General features: G+C 47.9%; 1 protein-coding gene across 1 annotated transcript in view; it reads right to left on the minus strand.

Moving 5' to 3' along the window:
* myo10 (myosin X) overlaps positions 1–13076 on the minus strand; it is a 113776-nt gene that overhangs the window by 5198 nt on the left and 95502 nt on the right. Inside the window, exons 25-36 of the mRNA XM_029253576.1 lie at positions 11683–12543; positions 11284–11404; positions 9605–9848; positions 8736–8831; positions 6299–6392; positions 6015–6070; positions 5425–5567; positions 4624–4815; positions 4295–4452; positions 4023–4146; positions 2547–2844; positions 698–905 (exon numbers count right to left, since the gene is read on the minus strand). Of these exons, the coding sequence (XP_029109409.1) occupies positions 698–905; positions 2547–2844; positions 4023–4146; positions 4295–4452; positions 4624–4815; positions 5425–5567; positions 6015–6070; positions 6299–6392; positions 8736–8831; positions 9605–9848; positions 11284–11404; positions 11683–12543 (2595 nt within the window). The remainder of the gene's footprint in view (positions 1–697; positions 906–2546; positions 2845–4022; positions 4147–4294; positions 4453–4623; positions 4816–5424; positions 5568–6014; positions 6071–6298; positions 6393–8735; positions 8832–9604; positions 9849–11283; positions 11405–11682; positions 12544–13076) is intronic.

Genomic DNA, 13076 nt, shown 5'->3' on the forward strand with positions numbered 1-13076 from the left:
GGGGTGTCGCAGTCCGGTTGAGGTGTAGCGGATGATGAAATGAGCTACTTTATTTAATCAGTACAGGAAAAACACTCTTTTTTTGAAAAAGTGCAACTTCAAATTCATCCAAGTGCAGAGCTCTTTCTCTGGTTGTTGGAAACTAAAGACCACCAGTGGTATTCCTCTATAACAGTCTCAACTAATAGCAAAAAATTCAGTTCCCTCAGCCTGAAATGGATGAGGCGGTTAATTACGGCTGTCTCGGCAGCGCTTCGAGTGTGCGGTGCCCGCCGATGGCCCCCCCATCTGCCGCGCATGCTGCGAGGCAGGCCTGCAGACAATCTGATCCTCCCATTACCGGCACAGCGTGCTGCAGCGGCAGAAAGAAGCCACCGTGGGGGTATGTGTGTTGGGGGACAATGATGTGCATTAAACAGCGGCTCATTACAGCGCTGACACACCTGTGTAATAACACAGTCTGGTCCTTAACCGCCACAACTAGCAGCTGACGTGTCACCTCTGCAAAGTGGCAGGGTTTTGTTAGTCTCGTTCCCTGATTGGCATGTATTCCAACAGGGTCACGACATCAAGGGAATAAGTGGTGCATAAGGAACAAGCTAAGAGGATGAAATGGTCGAATGACACTCTGGCTGCACCTTCGCCTTCTGCTGTCATGGGATGGTGTGGGGATCGGCTGCTTCCGCCTGGCACTAACCTCTCCGGCTGTGGTGTGGGAGCTGATGGTGATTTTGCAGGAGCCGCCGCCGTGGCAGTACACCGTGGTGCTCATTTCCTGGCGGTCGATGATGGCACGGATCTCCTCCTGCGAGGGCACAAATTCTCGCGTCTTAGTCTTCTTGAAGGACTCGAAGGCGAAGGCCGCATACTTTTCCATCTCCGTCCCGGGGAAGAGCTCACGGGTCCTGATTGGATGAAGGGAATGCCAGTCAATCAGAGATGGATCTTTTCCCCACCATCGATGACACAGATACATGGACAAATTAAATGCGAGGAAGAGCCGACAAAGACGCCCAAGGCACTGCGCTATATTAATTTTCATCTCCTCCGTTTCAAGCCTGCTCTCTCACCTAATCCTGCAGACACTTTCACATCCGAGTGTTTCCGAAAAATGGCTTCATACATTTAAACAGTAGGAATGGTTTCAAAGTCAAATCTAGTTCATCAGTTATTTGAGCGGAACAAACCGAACATGGCCCGAAGCTGCCCTTTCCTATTCATCTACGTATATTCATTTAGCACACGCTTTTCTCCAAAGCGACGTACATCTCATGTACATCACATATTCACTCATCTTTAGCTACAAAATACTAAAATGTTTCCACTTGAATCCTCAAGGCCTTTAAAAAGTGCCTCCCCCACCCCCCACTACATTGTTTGAAAGGTTTAGTTGGAGAAATGAAAGGGAACAGACAGGGAACTTGGGGAACCATGAGGCTGAAGGAGCACAAGTGTCCCTGGTGTGGGGGGATCCCAGTGGCTGGGACTTGCTGGTGAGGACTTTCGCATGGTGTGATTTTGCTCTCCGACACCTGATTGTTTGCCTGATTACAGTCTGGTGGTGGCAGTGGGGTTGGGGGGCAGGGTCAGTGACAGCAATAAAGTCACGAGCATTGCAAGGGCCATCCATCATCGGCACCCCCCGACCCAGATTGTGTCCCACGCCTGAAAATCGGTGAAATATCGAGTACTGCCCAGTGGTAAGTAGAGGGCCATCGATCCCATACTACAGAAACAAATTACACTTTTGTAACGTGCAGAAGGGACTGCAATAAAACAACAATATCAACTCACAAGCTACGCGTGTGGAATCCAGGCCAGGGCAGTGTAACAAAAACAATATATTTCACCACGTCGCATGGTGTAATTTGTTTGTAAATATACGGTGGAATAGAAAATCTGTCATTTATTGATAGGCCTTGCCTACAAGGGATCTGGATGCAAGTCCCCCCGTCCTCCATCTTACTCAATGCACGCCAGGAATCCGAGACGAACGCCCTCATATCCACATTAGCCCATATGGCGAGGCATAAATGACATATTGCAGGTATCTGGGAAGCTGCTGGTGAATAAATCAGAGGCTATGATATGGACAGCAGAATGGGTTTTAGTTAAAGACGTAGGTCTGTGACCTCCTGCGGTACCCTTGAGTAAGATACAGTACATTATGAAGCTGTACATGAGGCTAAAAATTAAAATAGGTTATGTGACATCTTTATTATCCTTTTAGAAAACAATTGTAGACATCAGCATTCGGCTGTATTAAACACAATTCATGGAATGTATATTAACTGAAATGATTGTCTTGCAATGAGCGGACCCATGTTCCTGCTGTAGCGGCCCTGATCGAGGCACTTGCCCTGAATTGACATAGAAAGAATACCCTGGTGTATAAAGGGGTAAATCATGGCTGGAACACCTCTCTCTGGAGCATTAAGCTCAGCGGGTTTTCCAGCTCTTTCCACAGCATGCAGAGCTCAGGACAAAACAATGCGAACGCACCGGGCCCCAGGTTCCCGTGATCTGTCTTCCCCCCCCCCCCTCACCTTTTCAGGTGGAACTTCAGGTATTTGAGGATGCCCCTGGAAGGAACAAAGGTGCAGCTCATGCAGGCCAGGATCTGCCAGATGCGAATATTGCCTGTACTTCCTGGCTGCGGGGGCCTGGTGGTCTGCTTCACCAGCTGGCAGTAGAGCTCATCACGTAGAGGTCGCAAGTCCTGGCCCGTCTGCAGGATGCCCTGGATGATGGGCACAGGGTCGGAAACACCTTCCAAGTGCTGCAGTGAGTTGAAGACCTTGAGAGCCTCATCCTGGAGGGTGGTGTAGCCCTTGTCCTTGAGCACTGCAGGAGGTGGCGGGCAGGGCACGCAAGAAATGAGCTCTTTATCGTTTAAATGATTTTCGGACGGAAACATCAGAAACCGTCGACAGATCAGCGCCACAGATTTCAGTATAATTAATTCTCAAGATGTTTCCCAACAAAAACAACATTACTGTTTAAATTTTCCTTACATGACCAAAATTTTTATATACAAAAATATAAAAAAAAAAACAAAAAAAAACTATACTGGCTCCTTGTGTTACGAATGGTTAAATTACAAACTCTTTTCGATCAGTTCATTTTATTTCCATTTTCTTCACTTATCTGTGTTATGAAATGTCTCTATCAGAACAAACAACCTGTATTTACATAACCATAGTGCATTACCACATGGCGGTAAATTGCACCTAAACAGAATAATAGCGTGCGACTGTCTTCATCTACCTTCATCTCTCTTCCTCGCTATTAAGGGTCAGTTACACGTGCTTACGAGATGAACTGGTCAACAATCAGCAGAGAATAAGAGATTGCAAACACAATGTACTTCTATTTTTGGGAATTTTACAGTCATTTTAAAGTTTTCATTTGAATCTTTTAGGTGGAAAGTAATAAAAATATTGAAATAAAATCTTACAAAATGTTTTTTCATGATTTTTTTCTATATCAAACCTGTACGAAAAGGTTAATACATAGAGGGACGTTTGTATTAAGCTTATATTCATTGTTACTTAGAGGTAGAAGTGACTTTGGAGCGACAAGCAAAACGAATGTCGAACAGACTTCCGGACCCATTTGTGTTTGTAAGATGAGGAGCCATCTGCGGCAGCTATATCTAATATTCTTTATACACACACACACACACACACACATTTTCTGAACCGCTTGTCCCATACGGGGTCACGGAGCCTACCCGGCAACACAGGGCGTAAGGCCAGAGGGGGAAGGGGACACACCCAGGACAGGACGCCAGTCCGCCGCAAGGCACCCCAAGCAAGAATTGAACCCCAGACCCACCGGAGAGCAGGACCCGGTCCAACCCACTGCACCACCGTGCCCCCTTTCTTTATACACTTGTCATTTAAAACAACACGAGCAAAGGCCAAACATTAATAAGCTCAGGATGTGCCTTTGTATGCCCAGGTCTACGAAAGTGAAGAAGGCACTCCTTGGCAAAGAGCTTAGTGGTAGGATTGACTTACGGCTCAGGTGGATGTCCCCATAGGGCAGAGGTAACAGAGGTGAGTGCAGCGGGTGGTTACTATAGCGAAGGATGGGGTTTCTCTTGTAGATCTGCTCCACCACCTCCACATTCAAGCAGTTCTCCTGTGGGTGACAGAACCAACTGGGTAGTCAGCTCTGGAACGTTCCGGAATCAGCCTGTAGGTTGCTGTGCAAAGTTTCACATGTGCAATGAAAACGGGGATAGGTCCTGAGTTATTGATGAATACTGAGCGAGGTCACCAAAGGTCACCTTAATGTCTTGGATTAGCTGCTGGGTTGGTGTGTCGATGGGGGCCTTGGTGTCGATGACGGTCTGGATGGCACTAGACCAGCGAGTAGCCTCACTCAGCAGTTTGGTGTAGAGGCGGTAGCAGTGCTTGCGACCGTACACGGTCACATTCCAGTAGCCTGAGACGCGGAAGAAGAGAGTTTTGCTATAAAACTCTTCATTGTAATTCTCCAAAATGCCTTTTCTAGTGGCCAAACAACATCTAGCAAGCAGAAAAAGGAAGTAATAGCATATATTTTTCAAAAAAAAAATTCTAATGTTTCATGAACTCTTGTTTGGCGAGTGCTCACCGGTCTCCTTGAAGACTTTCTCATCGGGCGGGACCACAGAGCACAGGCTGTTAAGCACCAGCGTGCCCAGCTTGAGGGCGCTGCGCTCGGAACTCTTGTAGTAATCCAGGGAATTGTGGGTGAGCAGGAACCAGCGTTTCTTCAGCTTCAGCGAAGCCTTGGTGCTGTTCTTCATTTCCTTGTGCAGCCATCCTAACAGGGGGAGACAGTGGGGGTTAGATAAGGGGGGTTCATTAACTGACGCTCACAGGTGGGCAGCACAGCTTGGGGGGAGGGGGGGTGTACGTGAAGGACCGACACACATGGTGGCGACGGCTGGCAACAGGAGGACCGACAGACCCCCCACGTTTCCGCAAGGCGCAGGTCCAAATCCTCAGAGCAGCTATTAAACTAATTCCAGGGTGTGTATTCACACACAGAACAATCCCTTCCTATCAAACGCAATATGACACAAATGGGCAATCACGCCAGGGGTATGAGAACGACAACATTGTCTGTGCAGGCAGCTCTCTGTGATGCCTTATTAATAATTGATGCATATTTGAACGGGAAACAAAAATATTTCCAAAATGTATGGTAACCATTTTGGGTTTTTGCTTTAATGGGAAAGCCTTATTAGTTGTGCCAGACTGGATGGCAACCGAGGACTTGAAGAGATGTAAAAGCTTCCGTATGACTGTGCAAAAGATAAAATCTTTGCTTTTAGCAAGAGCGGTGTGTCAGTTGCACTGGCTCAGATACTGACCTTGTGCTAAGAAGTCATTACGGTGCAGTGGTGGGGGGCTGGTGGGGGGAACTCACCTCTGGCAATGAACTCCTGGCCCTCGACACGCGCGTCGCCCTTGGAGCGCTGCAGCAGGGTGATCCAGTGGTGCATCTCCTCGGGTGTGTCAGCGTTGCAGTGGAGCACGCGGTTTGCCGTGATGATTACGAATGAGTTGGGCCTGTGGGACAGTAAAGGCAAAGGGAAGAAGAGGGCAGGGTTACGCTGGGACCTCAGTCAACAAATGCTGGTTGAATCTCCCAAACTCTAGAGTGGTCCCACAGGTTCCAGGCACTAGGGACTAGAAAATACTGTGCAGCACCTACAGCGACAGTCAATTTGCCCCCAACATCCCTCTTATATACAGTGGTCTTAAAGGGGCAGGACCTGGGCTCTTGTTGCTGGTGCTCTTAAAAGGAGAGGGGCCGTATACCCAGGGTTGGGGGGGTGCAGAGCAGAGAGCTGTGTACTTACCCACGAGAAAAAGAGCCAAATTAACAGAGAAAGGAATAGTTTATGGTCCAAAACAGTCTCACAACATGCAACTTATAAAAAGTGTCAACACTTGTCGTGGGACACCTTAAATCGATTAAACCTAAGAGTGCTAGTGTGTATGGCTGGTCCTTACCTCTCAGGATTATCAGAAGCACATACCGAGTCGATCATACCAACATCGAGAGTTCCCTACACAAAACAGAAGACGTGTGTCTCATCAACACTTGGAGACTGCAGTGCGTAATTTCTGAGCAGCAAAGAGTTAACATTCATTAGGAGAGGGACAACAGGGTTGAAGACTTCACACCACAGCTATAGACCAGAGCAAAGGGTGTACACAGGGGGTAGGGAAGCTCGATGGCAAATAGTAATTGACCTCAGTGATATGACCTCCTCCAGCTTCTGCTCCCTACTCACCACGGCATTCTGAGGGTTGGCCTGTTCATCATGCATCTCCCGAATCTCCTGCTCGGTGGAGCCGTGGACCTGACTCAGCACGCTGAACCACTGGCTGCAAAGAGGAAACAGAGCAGACAGGGAAAACGTGAGACGAGAGACATGAGCAACTCAGTGAGGGAGGAAGAGGACGGAGCGCAAGGGGCTGGGCCGTCAAAAGCCGCCATATGGCGAGTGTTTGTTCTCCACAAGCACAGCCCTGCCACACCAGGGGGCTAAGAACAAACAGACCCAGATCTGGTGACAGATGACAAGGCGGGAGGTACTGGGGACCAAGCATGCCGAGACAGAAAAAGGGAAAGTGCTACAGAGAGAGAAAAGGGGAGAGAGAGGGAGAGATGGAGGGAAAGGCAGGGCGACAGAGAGATGAGCATACTTCCTCCCAGTTATAACAGCTTATCAAAGCTACAATTACCCTTCTGTCTCTTTATACTCCACACTGATCAAGCCTTTCATTTTTGCATTTATTATACAGCAGAGTATCCATAATTCATCAGCCAAAACAAATGACGTCATGTTGGCACTGACTTTTTGTCCTTCTGCTGACAATACACCAGTCATGCAGTTATTACCTCTTAAGGCATTTATTTCGTAAAAACCTGTTGCCAGAATCCATATAGGGAATTCAAAATGAATGGCAGAATGATAACACAGCAGGTAGTATTAGCCCTTACTGCTCTAGACTTGGATTTGAACCCATCTCACTCTGCATGGAGTTAACACTTACAGTTTACACATGGACTCTGGTGTCTGAAACAGGCTCCAAACACCATGACTCTCCATTGGATCAGTGGTCATTGTCAGTTATTGAATAAACAAATAAGATCAGCAAACTCATGTTTTTATATATCTCATATTGCACATCTTTAAATAACTATGTGTCTTTACATATTATAGGCACTTTGAATAATATCTATGGTATATATTCCATCGCTCAAGCAAAGTACGATACATAAAACATTGGTAATGCAGCATGGTTTCAAAGCACTTTCCTAAAGCCTGAACAGATTACCTAATACAAAAGTGTGAAAAACATTTAATTTCAACTGCTAAGACTTTTTATCAGGCACAAACACACTCAGACACAAGCAAAATCCCTGTCAAATGCTCAACACCAGTAGGTGGTTGAAACAAAATTGGAAAATGCTGCTGCTCCCCAGACAAAAACAACATAGGCTATACACCTCCTGTAAACTGCCCCTGTTTTAGGTAACTGCTGTCAGCACGCACTGTCATGACTGTGTGCTGCTATTAAAAACATGCTCTCTGTTCACCAAAAACCTGGAGAAGATCATCTGTGAAAAAGTGGGTGCATCATTGAGCCCAAACAGCAGCACTCTATACTGTAACGAGCCTTTCAGTTTCCAGCCATTGTCTGCCAAACTGAGGTCTCACCATAACATATTTATGGGTTCATTGATGCAGATCCAGATGGACTGACTACGAAGCAAGGCGTGTTTCCACCAAGAGAGTCTCCTTCCATCACTGCCACAAATCTTAAAAATGCAAATACATTTACATATATTTATTTAGCAGACACTTTTCTCCAAAGCAACTTGCACTGAACTCTGTGTAGTGTTATCAGCCCACACACCTTATTCACCAAGGTGACTTACACTGCTAGATACACTACTTACAATGTGTCACTCATCCATACATCAGTGGAACACACTCTCTCTGTCACTCACACACCATGGATGAACCTGAACAGCATGTCTTTGGACTGTGCGAGGAAACCAGAGCAAACCCATGCAGACACAGGAAGAACATGCAAACTCCACACAGACTGAGCAGGAATCAAACCCATGTTCTCTCGCACCACCCAGGGGCTGGGAGACAACAGCACTACTTGCTGTGTTATCGTGCAGCCCATACCTTTCTGTGCACGAACACTATCTAGAGGTTACATTGAATGGAATCAATATCAAACGTGACCCCTGCTGTTAGCAAAGGGGAACGTTTGCTTGATTCTTTCAGCTCGGTCTCCTTGGCAGGAGGTCGAGGCAAACCCTACAAATGGAATCTCAGCTGGAGGGGGATGTAACTGAATTGGGTCCATGACTGGGTAAAAGGCTGAAAGGTGTTATATGAAGCAGAGTGGAAGAGCTAATCTATCCTGGGCTGGGGGACCAAACGTAGTCTACGATTAAGTGTCTGTGATAACAGCGACAGCGCCAACACTGGCCTACACAGATGGGCAAGCTTGTCTGAGAGATAGCACAAGATGAAGAGAAATAATCACCGTCATCCTGTTAACCTTCTTGAAAGCCCAGCTCTTTCTTCCTGACATGATAAGCATTACTTAATTTCACATTTTTTGCTGGGATGTGAAACATACAATACGTGGCTTTTTACATAAAGACAATAACAGGGCGTGTTGGTCAATGGAGGCACTTGCCTGGCATCCTCAGGAGACTCTGCTATGAGGTGATACGTGCGCTCAGCCATGACGATGTCGATGCCGTTCTCCTTCCCTGTGTTGTCCACAATCTCCCTGGAAGGAGTAAAAGTAGACAATCACATTAGCTCCACCCTGCTCCTGCAGCTACTGCTGGGCTGGATTCATTGTCTAGGCCTCAACGCTCCTATCTGCCACCATCTTCACTAGCGTTTAGGTTTAAATGTAACCCTTTGAGTTGATCTTCTTTATAACTAAGTGTGGTTTCTACCAATAGTCCGTGAACTAAACATATGGACTCCTTGCACAAGGCTACCAAAAAACAGAGGTTCTGCGTCTCAGCTCAACTATGGTTACATCTCCTGAAGATGAAATGAATTCTAATCACAGACCAGCACCTAAAAAACTTAATTACATCACCATTTCCATCTTCTTCATGGACCCAAGTGCCTTAATGTCTCATCTGAGCTTCACCTAAATAAGTAACCGACATATTATAGCTAGAAAGGAAACTTCTTCAGCTGGTGTGTTTGTTTCCTTTTGGAAAATGAAAGTCATCCAAACAGGTAATTGCTTTGGCATTAAGACTGCACCGGAGAGCACAGACTTTTGTTGCTCATACCGACAACCCAAGTTTGGACTTCAGAGATCTGAGGGAAACGAGTCGTGATCCATTTTTTCCAAAGGTAGGGGGCTCACCTCTGTGGAGCTGAGCTCAATATGTCTGCACACTTTCATCAGATACACTGTATTATTTATTTTGTTGTGGTTGGATAGCAGGGTTGGAAGGCTGATTTGACTGGATACTTCCTCACATCTCTACAGGTAGGTAACGTGGCACACAAATGGAACTCGGCATGTGGCCTTACTTGGCTGCATGGATGTCCAACGTGCCCTTGAGCTTCTCCTCTCCGTCATTCTCAAAGTACATGAGCTTGCTCTGGCGCAGCACGAACCAGCGGCGCTTCCAGTTGCGGCGGGAGAGCGTGGATGTGCCGCCGCCTTTTTTGTGCAGCCAGCCCTGCTTGAGGGCCTCTTGTTTGGCCCGGAACCACAGGAAGGTCTCATCCTTGAGAACACACCAGCGCCTCTTCCACCCGTTCATCAGGCCCCCTGCGTGCCACGGGGAGTGGAGAGCAAAGAGGGCAGAAAGAGGACATGAGGCAGATGGTGGGAGAGCAATAAAATTCGGGGAGATGATGACGGAGGATAAGAGAAAAAATATGGTCAAAAAATTGTTATGAATGAGATATGAAAAGAAACGATAGAATTCTTTCTGCCTGTTTCATTCACACAGTGGCATGGTAGCGCAGTGGGTTGGACCGGGTCCTGCTCTCCGGTGGGTCTGGGGTTTAAATCCCGCTTGGGGTGCCTGGTGTCCTGTCCTGGGTGTGTCCCCTCCCCATCCAGCCTTATGCCCTGTGCTGCCAGGTTAGGCTCCGGTCCCCTGCGACCCTGTATGGGACAAGCGGTTCTGACACTGTGTGTGTGTGTGTTTCATTCATATCAAAAAGAAGAGCCACACTTCTCAGTAATATGTTCTAGAAAGATGTCTTGTATGTGAAAAAACAGTCTCAATTTACAGTTTTTTTTTTTTTTTTTAACCAGTCTCGATCTCAGCTTACTGGTTTTTTAATAATAAAAAAAAAAAACCCTGTTCTGATAAAGTTGCTGGAAGTCCAGTAAGTAGATGCTTATTTTTTTCTTTCATTTATCCCTTACCAAGAACTTCTTGTCTAATGTAGGATGGCAGTGGTTCAGAGACTGACTTGGAAGTGTAGGCTGTGAGACAGGGTACACCCTAGATAGTACACCAGTCCATCACAATGCAATCACACACACTCATTCACTCACAAACACACCAAGGGCAATTTAAAGTCAATAGTTCACCTGAAACACATGTCTTTGAACTGTGGGAGGAAACCAGAGCCACCATAGGAAACCCAGACAAACACAGGGAGAACATGAACGCCATACAAACTGCGCTGGAGTCGAACCTACATCTAGTCCCACATCCCAGGAGCTGTGAGGCCCCCTTCTTCTTTTTTAAATTCAGTAATTTTACATTTTTGGCAAAGACAAAATCGAATCTGAGGCCCAAATCCAATCTCTGGTCACGATCCAGTTCACTTCACGAGACCTTGATCATTCCCATCCCCCAGAATGGCTCATCAGTGAATCTCCCTTGGGCAGCCAGTATACCGCTGCGTCACTGCATGCCTCGTTTGCAGTGGGCACAATGCCACCTAGTGGTCTTTACAACATTTTGGCTACAGAGCCATTTCACTGTGGTTGTGGTCTAACTCCACACTGTACACTGGAGCTGTGCCTGCACTTACTATATTTCAGCTAAGTACGCTGGGTCAGATAAAAGTTAGACTCGTCACTGACTCAGTGACGTTGCACGAAACCAGGGATTCAAAGTAAAAAAAAAAAAAAAAAAAAAAATGCAGCAATGATTAATAAACAGAAAGTGAACAGGTGGGGAGCCACCCACAGGTTTACCCCTTGACTCCCTGAGACTCCCATCCTGATCCCCCAGACTCACCTTTAATATGCAAGAAGCTGTGGAAGTAGGGTAATGTGACACAGCTGTACACTGAATCCCGCCGATAGGACAGCTCATCATCTGTGTCGAACCTGTCGAAGTCCTCCTCGCTGTCCTCATACTAGTGGGGAGAGTAAAAGCCCAGAACCTTAACACGCACACACCGCATCTACGGCTTTGCCCTCGCAAGCTACCGGAAGACAGTTTATACTGCTAAACGCTCATCATTACGGTCTCTACACGAGGAGACGGTCACTCGGATTCTTAACAGGTCTACGGGGGGCTATTTTCTTATGGACCTCCAGTATAATGGTGCAATAAAACTTTTTAAAGTGAGCAGCGTGGGATAAAAGACATGCTGTGGTGTGTGGGCGCGTGGAGAGGCAGGACCGCACTCACAGAGGATTGCGCTCCCTCTGAGCTGAAGTGGTACGCCCCCGAGCTGTTGTAGGTGTCCAGGGAACAGCGGTAGTCCAGGGACCACTGGCCGCTGCGCGGGTTGGAGAAAGCCACGCTGCCGCTGGACACAATGGCCCCCTCGTCGTAGTCGTCGCGGTCGTAGTCCGAGTCCTCGTCTGGTGGGATGAGTTCCACGGAGCCCTCGCTCGAAGCACCCAATCCCAAGGGGCGGCAATAGGCCGAATCCCCGCTGGAGGAGCCGCTGTGGCAGGCTTGGGGTCCGGGCAGAGCTGGCGGCGGAGGTGGGGGTGCCACTGAGTCGTTGACGTAGGGGTCCTCCTCGGAGGAGTCGTCGCTCGTGCGGATGCCGCTGGTGCGCTGGCCGTCCGAGTGGCCGTGCTCGCTGGGGTTGGGCGACTCCTTGAAAGTCTCGTCATCGGCCCCGAAGCCCTCGTCCACTTCCTCGTCCTCCTCCCTTCGGCGGCTGGGAAAGGTCCGGCTGAAGGTCAGCGTCTCCTTGCTGCCGCCTGGCGCTGCGCTCAGCGAGCTCTCGATGTTGCGCACGCACTCGTCGATCTCATCGAAGTTGAGCGACTCGAGGAACTCGTGGGCGGCACGGCAGGCCTCGTCCTCCAGCCGCCGCAGCTCGTCATCACGCAGCCGCTGGAGGCGCAGGAGGGAGGCTTCGGTAAGCGACAGCTCCTGCCTCTCCTTCTGCCTCTGCAGCTTCTGGATCTCCCTTTCCAGCCGCAGGATCTCCTCCACCTTGTACGTGTCCTGGGGTCGGGCATCCCACTCGGCCTCCTGGACAGTGTCCCGAGCTTGGGAGGCCAGCTCCTCCGCCCTGCGCGCTTCTTCCGCCTGGCAGAGGTGAAAGGTCACATCATCACTTGCAACAACTGCTGCGACAAAGAAACTCACTGGCTGTTCCGATTTCATTGTCCCAAAATAACTCCTCATAAAGCAATGTCTGTAACACTGGATCATACACAGCAGTTTTGGACTCAGGGGTGAACAAGGACCTCACAGAGACCCATATTCCTCCAAGATTTTGGCAAGATCATAACATTTATCTTGCCAGAGCAAGACTGATTTGGGTCATAAATAAATAGAAATTAATAGTCATAATAATCACTCCGATTCGGATTTATGCCTTTTACAGTGATGCAGGGGTTGGTGACCAGGAGATGGTAAAAGGGCTGCTATAAGTCAACTTATTAGGATGGTATGCCTGCAATAATAATGATTTTAAAATGAAAATTGTCCCACACATTTTCATTAATTACAGGTACAACAGGGCGGCTCCAGATGTTTCACCTGTAGCGTATGTCATTTCGAGCAAGTTGTTTCATGTTTGCACAGGTACAAGTGGTTTGCTCAGGACACGCAAAGTG

This window comes from Scleropages formosus, chromosome 7 (assembly GCF_900964775.1).
Source record: "Scleropages formosus chromosome 7, fSclFor1.1, whole genome shotgun sequence".
Lineage (NCBI taxonomy): Eukaryota > Metazoa > Chordata > Actinopteri > Osteoglossiformes > Osteoglossidae > Scleropages > Scleropages formosus.